Consider the following 19,811-nt stretch of genomic DNA (forward strand, 5'->3'; position numbering starts at 1 on the left):
AAACAAACATAATTAGTGCCGTTTCTAAATTTCCAACTTAACTTCGACTCGCGTGTGTAATATAAAGTATCGCCAATTTAACTCGTTTTAATATTTTTTCACGTGTTTCTCAAAGATTCGCCACAGACGATGGAGAAAAAAAAAAAAAAAAAAAATGGCAGATCGATATCGCTTTGTCTGTTTGTTCCTTTGGACTTTTCGACTGACATATTGTTCGTTCGAATTTCTATCGGTGATGATCAGCGAAACGTGATATTCCTGTTACATGCAGAACGTCGCGGATCGTTTAAACGCGTTTGTCAAACTGCGCGAGTGGTTTCTGCGACGATCGAAACAAGCGAGCGGAAATTTCCATGGCAAGTTTTCTAGTTTGGCTTACTTCTCCCAATTTCGGCCATTTCGCTACCATTTCTTTAATAGGATATTCGTTTCATCACTAAAACAAGAAATCAATCGGAGGAAAAGAAAATTATACACTCTGTGGCGAAATAGTCAAAATTGGGAAGAGCCGATAAATTAGAAATTTTACCATTTTTGCCATGCTTTTTCCCAAGCATGAATACACTTAGGAAACTCCTTCAGCGATTCTTGGATACTTCGATAAAAATCCAATATTTCTTGCACTCTATTAATTTTGTCTTTTTTGAAGAAATTCACGATAGTCAATTTTCTTTCAATGAAGAAAAAGATGAAGTACGAGTCTCTCAGAACAGATCAATTTCACATTTTATGCAGCTATCGATCTGTATCCTAAAAAGTTCAATAACAGATTAAGACATAATATTTACATTTATCCACCAATTTCTATTTTCAAATTCGCCTCCAAAATAATCAATATACTTTAAAATAATCAATATACGGTAATTTAGCTATCCTTTCTTTGATAAGAATTTTAATTTTATCATTGAAACAAAAAGTCAACCAGAGAACGTTGAGAAAATTATATAGTTGTTTCTTACAAAAAAAAGTCATGTTAAAAAAAATTACAAGTCAGCGAAATAAATTAGAAATTTATCATTTTTACTAATGTTTTCCACTCCTACTCCGGCGAGTCTGGATTTTGCGTCACGATTCGACTGCGGATTTTTATGCGTTTATCGGAAATTTCGAAATGCAAAAATAAATTACTAATATTGCACAAAAACATATAAAACATCAAAAGTGGAGTATTTGGTATAATACTTAAATTTCTATTCCAATTTCTTTAACTGCGATTGGGAAAATTTAAAATTGCGCAAAGAGGTGCATAATGATGCCTGTTTGAAATTTTTTTGTCCAAAATTCAATTCAACATTATACTCACTTGGCCATGCTCCTTGCAATTTTCTTCTATTCCCACGATTGAAAATATACAGTGACTCCCATTAATATTCGGACGCTAAATATTGAAATTCTTGTAACTTTGTAAAAAAAAAAAAAAGAAAATTTTAATTATAAACTCGACAACTATAATACTAAAATCTTCTTTTCTTTATCGTTTTCTCGTCAAAGTTTCGTTTTCTGTATTGAATTAAACATGGACATTTTGTTATATACACAGAGTGTCGAAAAAGGTTGGGGCCAAACTTAGACAACGTGTTACTGAGGTCAAATAGAACCAGAACAGAGAAAAGGTTCGTATAAACTTATGTCGGAAAATGTTTTATTGAAAAGATATAAGCGTTCAAAGATTTAAGAAAATTCGTTTTACAATTCGTTGTACAGGATCGCATATGTATTACAAATTCTCAATAAGATTATTGCAAAATAATCTTCACGATATGTTGCATGATGTCTCGTTGGAAACACGCTGTCAAATGTGGTTTCAACATGATGGCGCCCCGCCACATTTTGGACGGAATGTACGTGAATTTCTTAATAGACAATTCCCTCAACGTTGGATCGGTCGCGACCGACCAATCAGTTTGCCTCCTAGATCACCTGATACTTTGGGAATGTATTCAAAATGCATTTACTGTTATTTCCAATACAAGTATGGAATATTTGAAAGAGTTCGACAATCACAAATTCGACGAATGGAAGCCTGCATTCTTGCTGAAGGAGGAACTTTCGAACGTTTCTTGTAACTGTCACAATAAATCACAAATATCTTTAAAAGCTTATATCTTTTCAATAAACCATTTTCGAACATAATTTGACATTATGAATTCTTCTCATCTGACCTGAATAACACGTAGTCTAACTTTGGTCCCAACCTTTTTGGACACCCTGTATATTTCAATAGAAACAATCGATACGAAGACATAGATTTAAATTCATTTTATCACTTCACTGAGGCGATGAAACAAAATTCGCTTAATAAAATTCAGCATCGTCGCGGAAGCGTGTTCCCTGAATGATTTCAAGCATGAAAAAAAAAAAAAAAAAAAAAAAAAAAATGGCTAAAATACAGAAGCAATGAGAATTGAAGTGAGACGATGAAACTGACAAGATAGATTAATAAACATAGAGATTGCGTTTCACTTGACTCGTCTCGAAACTTGCAATTAATAAAATAAAAAAGGACCGCGACTGTTATAACCCAGAATGAAAAAAGATTATAGAAAAGACTAAAATGTTTTTCATTGCAAACAACGACTATGAGTTCTAAGGAAATGTTTTTTCGCAGCTGACAATGATATTGAATTTCTTTGGATCGAAACGTGATCTCTGGTAACCTAGAATTTTTTTTCCTTTGGTCAAGGAGTCGTGCTGACCGCGAAGCTGGATGTCAACGTGCTGTTACTCGAGCTTTTTTTTACTTTGTACGGGTCCTGCAGCGTCGAGTTCCCCTGGCTGATTCCGTACCGTTTCTTCGAACCGCCGTGGCCAAGCCGCTTTCTCAGCGCTTCGTGAACTCGTCGCTTCACCACGAATAAAACGAATATGGAAACACCTTGAAGACTGTTAATCACGTCCGGCACGTAGAAAAATTCCTCCTTGTATTGGAGCGTGGTGTACTTGTTCAGTAGCGAGGAGATGATCTCTCCGATCCAGGATATACCCATGACGGTAAACAGCTTCACGTTCATGATGAATCTGAATTGACAACAATGCACAAGCGTTGTGAAAGTAAAGTCACTGTTGGACTGCGGATTTTTATGCAAATTCAGATTTTTAGGAATACTGTTTTATCTACAGTATTAAAAGTAGGTAACTGTTTTATCTACGGTATTATAAAAAGCACTGCACTTTCAATATTTTTTATATGTTTCTTTGAATTGTAATTATATATTCATTGAACATATTTTATATATTAAATATAAATATAAATATGTTTTATATATTAAACATAAATAAATAAATAAATGTAAATATAAATAAATAAATAAAAATAAATAAAAATATAAATAAATAAAAATAAATATAAATAAATAAATAAAAATAAAAATAAATATATAGAAATGTAAATATAAATAAATAAATAAAAATAAAAATAAATATATAGAAATGTAAATATAAATAAATAAATAAAAATAAAAGTAAATATATAGAAATGTAAATATAAATAAATAAATAAAAATAAAAATAAATATATAGAAATGTAAATATAAATAAATAAAAATAAATATAAATATAAATGTAAATATAAATATAAATGTAAACATAAATAAATAAATATAAATAAAATAAAAATAAATATAAATATATTTTATGTATTAAATATAAAATATTTTCTTTGAATATATTCGGTATATTTCTTTGTATTTTTCTTGCATATTTCTAAACATTGAATTATGTGCAATTTCACATTTCAGAATTTGAATAAAAGTTCGCAGTCCAGTTGTCATTAATCTTTGTAAAATTCTATGAATTTGCAGCAAATAACCACATTATGTCGAATTGTGTATATTCAACATGTTTGCTTTCGCGTGTTGTTTTTTTATGATTATTTGATATCTTTGGAAAGCTTATTATAGTCTGCATTTAGTAAAGGTCACAAAAAACTTTAACGAATTTTGAATTTCACTTTTTCCAAAATGAGCTTTTTTCAATATATTCACTACTTTGTAAATTCATATTCTTCTCTCGTATGTAGAATTCAAATTCTATATTTCACCCACAGAGTCTCGCCTTTTCAGAAATTTGGAAATATTCTTGCGTTAGAAAGTTCATCATTTCTAAAAAAAAACCTCTAAAAAGATTTTTCAAAAATTAGAATGCCGAGTATATAAATGGTTATTACACTGTTTATGCACTAATACACAAAACGTTGGATTTTCTAACTTTAATTTGTTTTATATTTTTAATTTACTTTGTATGTATTATATTTCTTATTCGAATTATCGAATATGTATCATACGTTTTGTCGTGCTTTTCATAATTATTAGAAAGAGTTTAGAAATATGAGACAATAAAGAAAAAAATGTTTCATTTATGTGGTGGGCAAAATTTTCCCACAAACTATAATAAAACAACAAACAAAAATAATGAGAATGTTGCGAAACGAAATGAAAGTTAGAACATAAACGTGATGTACCTACTTTGTGCTAAAAAGACTTAAAGAATATAACATTTTCAAATATTTACCATTAGAAAAGTGTTTTACCGTCTGAAAATTAATTGAATACTTTTGTTTCACTCGTTATTTTGAATATGGAAGGCTTTATTGTATTTACTTGATATTGTATCAAAGTTGTTAGATTTTATACATCTTTTTACAAAATAAAAATTGACATAAATATCATAGTCACTCATCCAAATTTATTTGGAATTGTTCGTAAAATTGAATGAGCATGAAGAAAGTATCATTCGAGTTTAATTATGAGATGGGTATTTTAAAATTTTTTTTTTTGTTTCGTTATTTAAAAATCACATCAACCACTTTGCGGGTTATTAGCGACTCAGGTAATCATAATCTCTTGTATACTCTTGTTTTAGATATTGTGGGAAGGTTCTTGATTGTGTTGTTGTCTATTAGGTTGTCATTCAGGGTAGATTTTATGTTGCATTCTAGGCGTTTTTCAGTGTATTTTCTGCACTCCAAAATAATGTGGTCCATCGTTAACAGCACTTTGCATAGTTCGCAGATTGGAGGTTTTTCCTTGTGGAAGAGATGTTGGTGGGTGAGATTTATGTGTCCTATTATGATTCTTGAGATTATGACTAGGTCGTGCTTTGGTAGATTGCAGGCGATGCTCTTCTTGAAGAAGTCGTTCTTAACTATTTTTTGACGTGGTTTTAATGTGGATTTCCAGTTTTTATTTCAGTTGTCATTTATTTTCTTTTTGAGCAGGTGGAGTGTGGTTGTTTTCTGGTAGGCTATTGCTGTATTGGTTGGAGTTAGGTGAATTGGCAGCTTCTTTGGCCAATTTGTCGGCTCTTTCATTTCCAACATTGCCAATATGGGCGGGGGCCCAGATTACAGTGACTGTGTTGTTTCTATTTGTCGATTTGATGTAAAGCTCTTGGCATTCTTGGATGACTGGGTCATTTGTCCACAGATTCTGGATTGATGAAATGGCGTTTATAGAGTCGCAGAAAATAGTGAAGTTCTTGTTTTGATTTATGTACGTAAGCTCGGTAGCGTGTTTAACCGCGTTGAGTTCACGGTGAAGGATGGGAGTTTTTGGGTGGAGTTTAGTTAAGTTGTTTAGTCTATTACTGCATATACGGATCCGTTTGGGTTAGGTTTGGGTCCATCTGTATATATATGTATGTGGTTTGGGAAAGTTTCTTCTAACTCTTGAACCAGTGATTTTAACATGAACGGGTTACTTTTTCTTTGGCTATAGTTGAGTAATAAGGTATTGGTTTCAATTGTTGGGATGGTCCATGGGGGTATGTTGTGAATAGATCTTTTCATTGTAGGGTGAATTTCCATCTGCAAGTCGTTTAGATAGTTCTTAATCCTGCAGTAGAATGGAGGGGGTGTTCTTTTTTTTTTGTGTGAGGTTGAGGTTGTTCTGTTTAAACGTGTTTTGACATACGGGGTTAGTGGAGTGGAGACAACTTTGACTGCAAATTTAATGCTTAGATACTTTCTTCGAATCTGTAACGGTGGTTCTGAAATTTCACTTAGAATGCCGTTAATTGGGCTGGTACGGAAGATACCGACTGTTATTCTGAGTGCACTATTGTGTATGATTTCCAGCTTTTTTTTAATATGTTGGGATTGGCGGAATTATAGACGATCGATCCGTAGTCTAACTTAGATCGTACTATTGCTTTATATGTTCATAGTAATACGTTTATATCTGCTCCCTTTGTTATTTCCAGCTATTGTTTTAAGGATCTTAAATAGTTGGTTGCTGTCAATTTTGAGTTTTTCGATGTGAAGTTTCCAAGTTAGTTGCGAGTCAAAAGTGATTCCTAGTAGTTTAATGGAAGTAGTTTCTTTTAATGGTTGGTTGTTGAGTGTTAGGTTTATATTTGTGAGTGGTTGTTTTCTGCTAAAAATTATTGTTTCTAATTTGGTACTAGAAAATTTGAAGCCTCATGTCTGTGTCCATTTTTGTAGTTTCTCCAGAGTTTCTTAGAGTAAGATTTGAATGGTATGTGGATTTTTACCTTTGCATATAATCGTCGGCGAATAGTAGTCCCATGACTGGATTTGTTATGCAGTTTAATACGTCGTTTATTCAGGAATAGAGATACACTTAAGACGGAGCCTTGTGGTACGCCATTTTCTAGGATTTTTGGAGGAGAAAGAGTGTTGTTGGCTCTGACATCGATGACTCTGATGGATAGGAAGTTGCTGATAAAATTGAGGATATTTCCTTTGAGGCCATAGTTTTGAAGGATTTTTAGGATTCTGCTTCTCCAGATCATGTCGTAGGCCTTCTTAATATCTAGACATACTGCTATCACGTGTTGTTTATTGGCAAAGGCTTCACATATGTTACTTTCCAGGTTTATTAGGTGGTCGTATGTGGAATGGGATTGTCGAAAGCCACTTTGGAACTTGGAAATCAGTTGTTTGCTTTTAAGGAACCATCGGTCTGTAATTTATAATTTTCTCCATTAATTTGCACATAGTGTTTGTCAATGCTATCGGTCGGTAGCTGTTTGGGTTCGTTGGGATTTTTCCTGGTTTAAGAATAGGAACAATTATTGCTTTTTGCCATCTGGTTGGAAAAATATTTTGGGTCCATATACCATTAAATATTGATAACATGTAATTGAGTACTTCTTGTGGCAGGTTAATTAGGAGTATGTTCGGTATTCCGACAGGTCCTGGGCTGGTATTCGAGCACTTATTTAAAAAGTGTTGAAGTTCATTGAGTTGAAGAGGCATATTTAAAGTGGATGTGGTAGGTCGTGGTCTGTTGTTAGGGATGTCGTCTGATTAGTTTCCATTTCCCTTTTGTAGATCTGGAATACTTTGGTATAATTGTCATTATTATTTGTTTGGAATGTTATTGCTTTGGAGATTTCATTCGTATCTGTGGTGAGTGAGTTATCTTTTTTGACCAAGGCAGGTACCGCGTTTTACCCTTTTATTGTTTCTATCTTTTTCCAGATTGATGAGAGTGGTGTAGCTGAGTTCAAAGATGAGACATAGTTTATCCATGTCTGTTTTTTGCTGTTTTTTAGTGTTTGCGGGCTATTGCTTTGAGTTTTTTAAAGTTGACGAGGTTTTCTGTAGTTTTATGTTTTTTTATACCTGTTGAAGGCGTGTTTTACTGTCTTTTATAGCTTGTGAGCATTGTCCGTTCCACCATAGAGTGAATTTGGATTCGGGATTATTAGTTTTTTTTATTCTCGGTATAGCTATGTTGGCTACTTCTATTATAGCTTCTGTTAGTCGTTTCACAGCTATGTTTATGGTATTAGAATTGATAGGATTTAGTACAAATTGGGGGGTTTGTTAGCGACTCTCGATACAATTCCCAGTTGGCTTCTTGAAATTTCCATTTTAGCGGCTTGTAGGATTCGCTGCTTCGGTTCAGACTATATGTTACCTTTATTGGGAAGTGGTCACTGTCACATAAATCATCGACTGTGTTCCATGTGATATTTTGGATTATAGGTGGGCTACAGAGAGTTAGATCTATCGCACTGAACCGGTGGAATGTCGAGCAAAAATGGGTAGATGCGGTTGTATTTAGTAGCACGAGATCGGTTGAGTTAATTATTTTTTCTATGATAGCTCCTCGTCTATCGATTTTGTACGACCCCCGGAGAGTATTGTGGCTATTTAGGTCTCCGAGAATGATAAACGGTTTTGGTATTTGGTTCGTTAGCTGAGTTAATTCGGATTTGTTTAGTTGTTGGCTGTTTAAGATGTATAGGTTGCATATATATAGATTTGTAGGGCATGTAATTTTGGTGACGATAACTTCGAAATTGGATGAGAACGTTACTTCTTCGCTATATATATGGTGTTTCTGTTAAGAATCGCTACATCTTCGCTTGCGTGTGTGGAATTGCGGTTTTTGTTGAAATAGTTTTGTAGTTTTTAATCTGTCCAGTATTCTGGTGTTTGAAGTTCATTTCCTGTAGACAGATTATTTGAGGCTGGAAATTGTCAATTAAAAATTGTAGGTGTTCAAGTCAACTGTAGAAGCCATTAGGGTTCCATTGAATTATTTGGAGTGATGATTTTTATATGTGCATTGTACTTAGTCCTCATACGTGCTTATAGTCTTTATACGTTATAGTTTAAGGGTAATGATTTTGTAGAGGATTAGGTTGTTATAGGGGATATATTTATTGAAGTGTCAGTTTTTAGTTTTTTTATAAGGCGATGCTGTCGATTTTTTTATACTCGGGTCTTGTAGGGAGGAATGTGTTGACTTAAGCATATGGATTATGGCTTTTGTGTCGAAAGTGTAGCTTTTGGTGATTGTCGATTGGGTTGCCAATGGCGTTTTCCAGAAAACTTTTGAGTTGTATGTAGTTGAGCACAAAGTTGTTAGTGGGATCTTCTAGGATTTGTTTGATTGGCTTGAGTAGATCATCCACTTGCTCTGTGATTCTGATTAGCGATTGGCTATGTTTGGGTTTCTTTTTTATGTTGATGGTTGTGGGATTTCTTTTCGGATTTGAGTCATTGTTATTTATCATCTTTCTTGAATTTCGTTCATCATCTGACTGGCTTTCAGTTGAAGTTGATAATGATGTTTTGTAAGTGGCGGGGGATCTAAATATTTTTGTGTTCTGTAGAGGGTCGTTGAGTGTGTTGTTGGTATTGATTGTAGATAGGTCAGTAGTGGTGGTGTTGAAATTTTTGTTTCTTTCTTAGTTTTCTGTTTCGGTTTGGTTTTTGTGTGGAATGCTTGTGGTTTCTTGTGTGTTACTGGAGGATAATGTTTGCTCCATTTCTCTTGGTATATCGCTGCTGTTGGTTTCCCTATTATTTGTTAAGTTATTTGTTAAGGACATTGTTGGTTGGATGTGTAAGATACATTGTTTTGCAATATGTCCCTCTTGTTTGCATAAAAAACAACTGACTTTGTCGATGGAAACGAATATTCGGTACTGTGTGTCGTCATATGTTATTAGGAACGATTCAGAGATTTTTTGAGCATCGTCTGGATCTACGAAAATTTGCCTTACAAAATTCATCATGTGCTTTATTGTGCTAAGAAGGACTCCTGTAGTCCAGCTCGGAGAAAACTGAGTTTGAATGTTGCTTTTATGTTTTTATCCATTAGAAATTTTTCAATGAATTCGTGGGGTATAGTAGGAGAAACGTTAGATAAAATAATTTGTTGTGATGGATTTAACAAGGGTCTGACTGTGGTGTTCGTTGAGTGTTTTGTAGTTGTTGGTAAATTGTTTTGTTGTAGTTTTACTGTCGAAATAGATACAAATTCTGTCGTTAGATATACGGGATGCAAAGCGGATGGCGTTGGGTTAGTCCAGTGGTTTTTGCTACGGCCATTATATAATCACGGTTGTGCCGTCTATGGGATCAATTATAATTGTTTGTTCTTTACTGGGGAATAAACTATTGGTTACGATTAATGCGTAAAATTTTTCAGGCTGTATGTTTGAAGATTTCGGTTGGTTTCGAATCGGTGTAATTTTTGTTTCCATGGTTGGACTTCTGTGGTCGAGGTACTCGTCGGTGTCACACATACTATGTATCATTCTATTGTCAAGGCGATATATTATCACGCTCACATATAACAAAGGTCACCTAGCAATCAAAACAATTGAATTGGCACTCGCGAGCGACAAAACACGTCCGATTCGCTAGCCTGTCCGGAAAAGACTATTTAAAATTATCTGAATCTTTTAATATATATATATAAAGATTTTGAAAATATTTTATCTTCAACTAAGGAAATAAGGATGAAGAATAATATTGTAAATATTATTTAAATATTTATTTTTGAATTAATTTGATTAGAAGATCCTTTAATTTTAATGTGTAAAGTTATTAGGCGAATAAAAATTGTAATTAAACTATTTAATACAATAATAACATTATTAGATATTATATTTATTTAATTATAAATATATTTATTTTTTAAATCGACACATGTTGATTACTATGCGAAATTTATATATTTTACCTATGCAAATTAAATATTGTATTAGAATAAAAATCCAATGAAAGTTCATTTTCCATTTCACAGCGCTATCTAGTTATTTATGTCTTTAAAATTTTTCTGCCGATGATATTCACGTTATTTTAATCATTTTAAGATATTTGTAATAAAAATTAGTTACACCGGTGTTAATATTAAGGTTAAGAATAATTAATTATTAGGTCGTTGCAATGACTGAATTCTTTATAAAACTTTTAGTTTATATCTTTCTAAAAAATAATATTAATCAAATTATTATTAACAATATTAATTTATTATATTCAATACATTTTAACTGTTGTAAAAAAATTTTATAACTATTTTATAATTATAAAATTATAAATTTTAAATTTAATTAAAATTATAAATTTTATAATTATTTTATAATTTTATAATTACAATTAAAATCTTTAGTTGATCATCAGCAGGTTATTTCTTTTTATAAATAGTTCTTTGGAATATTGACGTTACGATCAGTTTTTACTGTATTAGGGCAATCTATGAAGTTTTCTAAAGAACGTATTCAAATTCAATATCGATCCATGGATCATTTCGGCGCGTAATTTATTTTTTTGTAATAAAATAATCGAATTATATTATGTTTCGTTTTGCTGCATCCTTTCGGCCATTCTCGACTCATTTGCGTTTCTCAAAAAGTGAAAAATATCCTAAATTCAAACACGGAAATACGGAAAAATTGATATTAATTTTACGTTAAACATCTCTTTAAAATATTATAAATCCTCTTCGTATATAACTGAGCATAAAATTGAAACACAAAAATTCAAAGGTTTAAATTGATCACCAATAAATATTATTTTCAGTCGTTATGTTCCAAATAATTTTGTATAATTGTGAAATTAATAATTTCATAATTGTGAAAATCGGACGTGTTTCATACATATTTCAACAACCTAATAGTACGAAAAAAAAAAGAGAGAAGAATGGTTATGGTTAGATATTACGTACAACTTTCTTTTATAAATATCGACAAGCTTACTTAGTTTTGTCAGCATGAAATCGTTTTCTTCTAGGATCCGAGGACGACACTCTGCTTATCTCGGCTTTCACCTTGTTACACTCCTCCGCCGTGAAAATGAAGAACACTATGTTCATTATCAGCTGGACGCCGACTGGCGCACTGAAGAAAATTATTTCCCCGTGACTTATGTACTCTGTAACATCAATAAGTTACCAACATTTAATTTCACGTTACATTCAACATTCGTGACATTTAATTATCTAGATCAGACTGGCAATCTTATTGATAACAATAATATTGCTAATATTGTACGATTATTTTCAGAGATCGAAATTGACAGGTTCTTTCCGTTTTTTAAAAAAATTTTGTTCGATTTTATATGTACGTCGTATGAGAAAATATCTGTTTTTATAGAAAGTGTCGCATTTGGAACATTTTTGAATAGTGTTCTCATGAAATAGATATTTTAGAATCTGCGTAATAAAAGTTTGCTGAATTAGAAATCCATTTTCATACTATTCAGTGTCGGTATTTGCTACAAAAACTTTTTAATATTGACGAACAAATTATCCGTTTCTGTCTGGACAGAAAAATTTTCATTTTTCTATTCCGTCTGAAACGTTCATTTTTTATTAAAACATTTATTTATTTGCTCTCATCTTTCAATGTCCATGTCCAAAATTTCAAATAGGATTTATTCAAAAATTTCTGAATTTTTTCAATTCCTGATTACTTTACAAAATTACCACAAACACGATCTTTATAATCAAGTATGTCTTCTTATTTCAACTATCAAGTAGAAAGAGAAATTATCTGATTTTTACTGATTATAATTCTAGAGATTTTTCTGGTAGACAACACACTATGGTGGCGCGCATATTTCTTAACTACTTGTGATGGCAACTGATTGCGGACCATAACGAGTGACCAAACCGTATACAATAATTTGTCGCTTTCTTTTTGAACTCGTCGGTATGATATCATTGGATAGAAACTATTGAAAAGTAATAAATTTATTATTTGTTTTGCTTGGGTTATAATTAAATATACTTAAAACTGAGAAATAATTGCAATTTTGGGACAAAAAATTCTCGACGTGCGTGACATGTCATTGTAGCGCAAGAGGTTAAAAGCGAGTTTAGCGGCGACGCTGATTTAAAATAGAAGAAAGAAGAAAATAAAATAGCAGAAAATATATTGTACTCTCGGTTAATAATAATTTGTTAATAATCAACCAAAGCGATCGTCATGAAATCTTGTTATACATTAATGAAAATAAATGGTTATTGTTATAGTTTCTTATTAAATCTTGTAGTATATTTATTACCTTTATAAACCTTATATTAAATTATATTATAAACTTTGACATAAACCTAACCGAAACCAACACCTAACGTGCCATGAGAAATGGATCCTGTATTCTAATCGCAAAAGATTCGGTCATTGACCGTCTTCAAATCTTTGCCATAAATATCGAACAGCTGTATATAAATTGCTCTTGCATTAATTCAAAGCTCTTGAATTGTACATCAGACTATGAGATGATAAAAGTTTCAAAGCTACTGATTGTTAAGCTTACCCTACCGGCTAAAAATTTGGAATCACGCAGATTTCTATCAAAATATTCTTATACATTCTGCACTGATGCACTTCTAGTATATTAGGTATTAACAAGAATGTACAAATTTTAAGATATTTAATTGTATTGTTGCATTGAGAATACTCTTGTATAGATTATAATCCCAATTTAAAGTAACGTTAAACGTTATTTCCCTACCACGTAAAATAACTATCTGTTTCCGCGTTATATAGGGCTGTCTGATTCTTTTGTTTATCCAATGAGAGTTTAGTACTACAGTATTAGACTTGGCTTAATTGACGCTGACACTGAGAAAATTGATAAAAGCCACATTTGCCACACATTGTTATCATTCTCGTTCACGAAGGCATTCAACTGAGATCACCAGTTAAAATTGTGCTCCAATATTTGAAAATGGCAAAAAACGATACAGATTAGTGTTGAAACTAGAAGTGCTATTATTACACTTAGAAAAGAAGATTATTCTTTGCGGAACATTGCATGCAAATTGAAGATATACAAGGGAGTTTAGAGTACGGTAAAACGTTTTCAGAGCTCTGGCTGTTTAAAAGCCAAACCACAATCAGGAAGACTCAGGATAACGTCGAAGGCTGAAGATATATACTAGAATATAGATTACACGCAAACTTAACAGACGGCTAACGGCGTCACAAATTCGTGCAGATCTTAATCATAGATCGACTCCAATATCTCTGACCATAGTGAAAACATGACTAAGAGCTGGTGATTTAAACGGTTGCATAGCTGTCAAGAAATCATTGCTTTCATTTAAAAAAATCGCAAAATGAGGTTGAATTGGGCAAAATGTCACAAAAATTGGACATTTGAGAGTCCTTTGGACTGACGAATCCAAGTTTGAAGTATTTGGGTCGCACCGAAGAACATTTGTTCTTCGATCCGTAAGACAAAAAATGTCGGCAGAATTTATTGTACCGGCTGTCAAACATGGTGGAGGCTCATTTATGGCGTGGAGATGTTTCTCGACCGTTGGAATAGGAGAATTGATAAAAGTAGAGAATACAATGAGAAAGGAGGACTCTAAACAGATATTTGAGCAACATGCCATACCACCAGATTGCCATTTAATAGGTCGAAATTTTATTATGCAGCAGGATAAGGACCCTAAGCACTCATTACACTTGTGTTCTTGTTGCTAAAAGAAACACAGGAGGTTTTATAGAACATGAGATGTCACAGTTGCCAGATTTGAATCCAATTGAGCTTTTATGGGAAGAGATCAATAGGAATATCCGATTCCACTGTCTAACATCGAAGGAATACCTTTGGCAAATACTACAAGAAGCGTAGAAGAATATAAAATTAGAAACAATTAAAAAACTCATTACCAGGATGCCCAGAATATGCCAGGCAGCCATTAGAAGCAGTTTTTTCAATGAAAAGACGAAAAATATCTGTTTCTTTATGAAAGGAACGAAAGAAAATGTAAAAATTATTGTCTACTAGACGCTTTGATAAATAAAACATCCTCAGTTCTTATAAAAATGTGTAATTTCCTTTAATAATACATTCGTAGTGATTCCAAACTTTTGGCCGGTAGTGTATGTTCTTCTTAACGTGCAGTTGATTAGTGACAATTTGATTTTTCAAGACCGAAATAATTCGGATGATCGACGTTTTAATTGTGAATTTCCTAGAAATTTCTACATCCTAGATTTGTGTGAATTTCTCTCTTTTCTTGTATAATTAGCGCGTCTACTCGTCAGAATTTAAGTAAATAGAAATATATATTTTATTCATTGTCTTTCCCGACATTATTCAGGAAAAGTTAATAACAACAAAATCGCGATTTGCTTAGTAAGACATTCACAAGACGAGGGGGCGGCTGATCAATAAGCACGGTCCTTGCGTGCTACACGCTAAAACAGTTTGAAAATCACTGATATTGTTGGATACCAACTTATAATCTATAACCGCTTGTGTAATCTTTTCCAAACGGTAAATCATCTCCAACATCGACAACAAATAGCTCGTGCCTCAATCTTAAATCTCTGCCCTCCTCTCCTCAGTTTCTTCTAAAATTGAACACGTGTACAGAATGTCCCGAAAATATACAGGGTGTTTCGTAACTTGTGGGACCTACTTCGGGAGCTGATTGTACGCCTAAAAATAATGGAAAAAAGTCATGTAAATATATGTCCTATCTGTTTTCGTTTATGAGATATAATGAATTTTCTGTTTTAATTACTTTTACAAAAGATGCTCGAAATGACCATCTTGCATTTGAAGACAAGCCTGCACGCCTCTTGTCATTCATCTGGTTACTCTCTCTATCATTCCTGGTGTTTCTCGAATTTGTCGGAAGTCTTGCTCTATTCTATTTCGTAGTATTTCAGCATGTTCAATCGATGTTGCGTACAATATATTTTAAATGTCCCCACAAATGAAAATCTAATGGATTTGGAGGCAATAGGACCTCCACGACCAATCCATTTATTTGCAAAGTGTTGATTTAAAAATTGCCTAGCCACTCGGTTGAAATGCGGCGGAGTTCCATCATGCATAAACCGCATACGAATAATCTAATATCGACTGAAACTTCCTTTAATATTTCGTGTAAACGCGTGCTCAAAAAATCAACGTACTTTGTGCCTATTAGTTTCCCATCAAGAGAAAAAGATCCAATTAAAAATTTATCAATTATTCTTGCCCATACGTTTAAACTGGTGTTGATGTCTTGAATGCACAATAACATGTGGGTTTTCTTCATCCCAATTATGATTATTATGAAAATTGAACATACAATCCCTGGTAAAACTAGCTTACTAGAGTTTGCTCTGTTTATAAAATTCATTATATCTCATAAACGAAGACAGATAGGACATATATTTATATGACTTTTTTTCATTATTTTTAGGCGTACAATCAGATCCCGAAGTGGGTCCCACAAGTTACGAAACACCCTGTACATCAAGTAAAGAAAAATTCATATAAACTTACGTCTAAAAATGCTTTTGTTGGAGAATTACAAATAAAGTGTATTTTTAGAAATTTTTATGCATTTATAAAATGCACTCTAACTGCCTGTCTTATGATTTTCTTTCCAAACTTCTTAAGTAAGCATTAATTATTACAACTGTAGCATCGTATCGAAACATTTTCAAATTAGAGAATTTAAATGTAAAATTAGAATAGCATTATATTGCTTCTTTCGTTTCTTTTCAAATCGAAATCACGAGTGTGATTTGATATTTTAAGACAAGAGGTTAGAAATTGCACGGAATATAAAAAGATATATACAAAATATATCCAAAGTATAGTGCCTTTTGTAATATCTGGTATGTAAAACAATTCTCTGCTTGGATTTCAGTTTTTAAATCATTCTTTCAAAAATATGAAATTGCATAAAAATCCACAGTTGTAAGCATTCAAACATTTTTATTTCATATATTTAATATTATATGATATTATGTATATTATATGTACTATATTATATAAATTTTATATTAAATATAAATAAAATATATGTATAGTATTTTTTAATATATAAATATTGTCGTCATCACTTTCATATAATACATTCTTTTGTCATTTTCGACATGAAAATATTAATATTTCTGCGTACTGTTTCGCCACCGATAGCAAGCTTATTAATTATAGAGTGATCACTGAAAAACTGAAGGGTTTGAAAAATTCATGGAAAAAAAATTTAATCCATGAAAATTTACACATAATACTGAAAAAAATCCAATTATATTTCCAAATAAAATGAGAAAAAAAATATTTAAGAAAACATGTGTTTGTAAGTTATTTTTGTTTTATATCATTCGGTGGCCACTCTATATAAAACTTTGAAATGAACAAGTGTATGCAACTGCATGCTCAAATTTGAAAAATATAGATTAACTCGTCATGTATCCAATTACTCAATTCCATCACTGAAGTCCAACAATATTAATAATATTTGTTTCTCCGTCATAACGAATATCCTTTTTCTCTCTCTCTCTTTTTTAATACTGTTATTTCCTCGCAGCTCGCTGTCAGAACTAGCTGAGACCTTGCATACACAAAGCGTGCGTCGAGCCTGCCGCACGCTTGTCAAACGCGGATGCAATATTTGAAGATTACTTCTCCTTTCTCTGAAAAAGCAGAAGCATCGCTGTCTGTTGTATAGACACGTCTAGATATACAGGATATGGTCCATACGATTATTTCAGGTTATAGCTCGGTTACAAAAAAAAAAAAATGTAACAATCGAGAAAGATGAATGGTTCGAATTTGTAACTCTACATTTTTTTTTTTTTTTTTTAATCGATAACTGCATTACTTTTGTAAATGAAGATGCATACTTCTTTTTCTGGACGTCGTTCTACATAACGGCAAAAGAATTGTCAATTATCGAATTAAGTTTGACAAAATATCTTTATCGAAGAAGATACTGCGTAAAAATGTATCGAGAATGACATCGCCGACAACAAGAATTTGGACAAACACGGTGCCATTAGAAAACCCAAGAGAGAAGAACTAAAATAACATAGTGATCGTACTCACTTGCAGGAGAGTAGGATAGAAATTACGTGTTGTCTGAAATACTTACAGTGTAACGGAGAAACGTTCGAGCATCTTCGATAAAGACATTTTTCTCAAAGCATTTCGACAACTAATAATCTCTTTTTTTTTTTTAACCAAAAAAAAAGCGCTGGCAGCTGACTGCGGACCATAACGAGTGACCGAACCGTATACAATAATTCGCTTTCTTTTTGAACTCGTCGGTATGATATCATTGGATAGAAATTATTGAGAAGTAATAAATTTATTATTTGTTCTATCTGGGTTATACTTAAATATACTTAAAACTGAGGAAATATTGCAATTTTAAAACAAAAGATTCTCGACGTGCGTGGAACGTCATTCCAGCGCAAGCAGTTAATAATGTTTTAAAAAATAGTTTGCATTTTCATTTTAAAAAAATTAAGAAAAGAAAATTAAAAAAAAAATAGTCTTACGAATGTCATACTCTTTGAACTGTTTGATACTCTTTCTCTTTCGATAGTTTTCTATAACTGGTAACGGAGTTACACATAGCCAGAGACAATTTCATGGACCACCCTGTATTCCACTCCGCAGTGCAGTGACGCAAGTCCAACTTGTTGCTGTGTTTGATGTGAACGGTTGAAAGTTTCTTTTTTCACCGTGTTGATTCAATTCAAACCTCAATCTCACTCGTGAGTATATTAGCTAATCCTAAAATGAGAATTCCGTGGATTCTTTCGTGGAAGTCAAAACAATCATTTTCTACGCAGTCTTTTGAGAAAGAATATTCAAATTAAGACACTGGAAATGACTGCTCCTGAATGGACTTCATTTTAGGTAAAAAGAATTTATCAATTTCAATCAACAGAATTCGAAAGGTAAATTTCTTCTTGCAATCATTTGTCGAGCAATTTAAAAAAGGAAACTAAATTTAAAAATACCACACTTTGGTCTTTGAACCGAAAGAATTTCGACGATACATCATTTTGTCATGAAACATGGGAATTGATCAATTTCGAAAATTGTTCGAAAGATCGTCTGGTAACATTGAATATAAAAATTTATTGTTTGAGATCACTATGTATTTTAAGAAAACAATTTTCACTTTTTGGAAATGATTTTATTTACGAAACTTTTTATATAATATTCAAATACTATGATTCACTTAAATGAGGCTACCTAAATATCTTTTCGAATTGTGATGATGCAAAAAATATTTTTTGCCTAACACGAATAGTATCCACAAACGGCTAACAACTGGTAAAAATATTTTTTTCAAGAACTGTTCAAGGTGATATTTTTTCGTATGAATATATATATATATATTTTTTTTAAATTGTATCTAATAAATATAAATACGTAAAGAACATGATCTTGAAAATTTAAGTTTTAATTTTTTAAGTTTAAATTTTTTTTCGTAAAAATAAATATATCTATATAAGATAATATATCTTTTCAGATGTATTTTACAATAAAATTAAAAATATATATTTCAACGTGACATTTCTTTCTGTTGTCGATTGTTTCATATATCAATTGTTGAAATATACTAATGTTGACCAATTTTTAATTATTATCAATGACTACTTTGGAATTAAAAATGAAATTTTAGAAACAACCGACAGACATAATTTCATTTAATAATCATCAAAAGCCGTTTTGAAACTTCAATTAAAGTTTTAAAACTTGAAAATTTGCACAAGCAATAGGTATTTTATTTCTGTTATAAAATAATTCTGGAAAACCAAGAAAGTAATAAAAATAATGATTAATTAATATTCCAGTTAATTTATTTTAAAGAAAATTAAAAATAACAATATTATAATTTATTCTTGATGAAATGTTATAAATTAATAAAAATTAAAAACTACAAGCTACAGTAATAAAAATACTTTAAAACTTTCAATTTTATTTTACTCCAAATATATTATTTGTCTAAAAATTCGATTTGAGAGAATCATTAAAAACTGCGGAATCCATGGTTCGAAAATATAAAACTTCGGTTATTTAATCGATCGATCAGAAAGGCATGAAAGTTTTATGAAATTCAAGAAGAATCTGCACATTCTCGGTTTAATTACGGCGTGCAATCACGACGGAGAATGTCAATTATTGAACTCGGAATTACTGAACTCGAATTTTCATTGAAATGAACTGACATGACGGAAAAATGTCAGCGCGAGTCACAGTTGTTTGAAAATTTTGCACGATTATATTTACCATTTTGTCTAAAAAAAAGAAAGTCAATCGAGGAAAAGAAATTTTAATTTTGCTTGTA

At 31.8% G+C, this 19,811-nt stretch overlaps 1 protein-coding gene across 1 annotated transcript in view; it reads right to left on the minus strand.

Moving 5' to 3' along the window:
- Positions 1-1,401: 1,401 nt before the first annotated feature.
- LOC122535096 (G-protein coupled receptor Mth2-like) overlaps positions 1,402-19,811 on the minus strand; it is a 77,351-nt gene continuing 58,941 nt past the window's right edge. The window contains exons 8-9 of the mRNA XM_043666315.1: positions 11,461-11,635; positions 1,402-3,018 (exon numbers count right to left, since the gene is read on the minus strand). Of these exons, the coding sequence (XP_043522250.1) occupies positions 2,679-3,018; positions 11,461-11,635 (515 nt within the window). The 3' untranslated portion in view covers positions 1,402-2,678. The remainder of the gene's footprint in view (positions 3,019-11,460; positions 11,636-19,811) is intronic.

The sequence above is a fragment of the Frieseomelitta varia genome, unplaced genomic scaffold (assembly GCF_011392965.1).
Source record: "Frieseomelitta varia isolate USP_RPSP 00005682 unplaced genomic scaffold, Fvar_1.2 scaffold_150, whole genome shotgun sequence".
NCBI classification, from domain to species: Eukaryota; Metazoa; Arthropoda; class Insecta; order Hymenoptera; family Apidae; genus Frieseomelitta; species Frieseomelitta varia.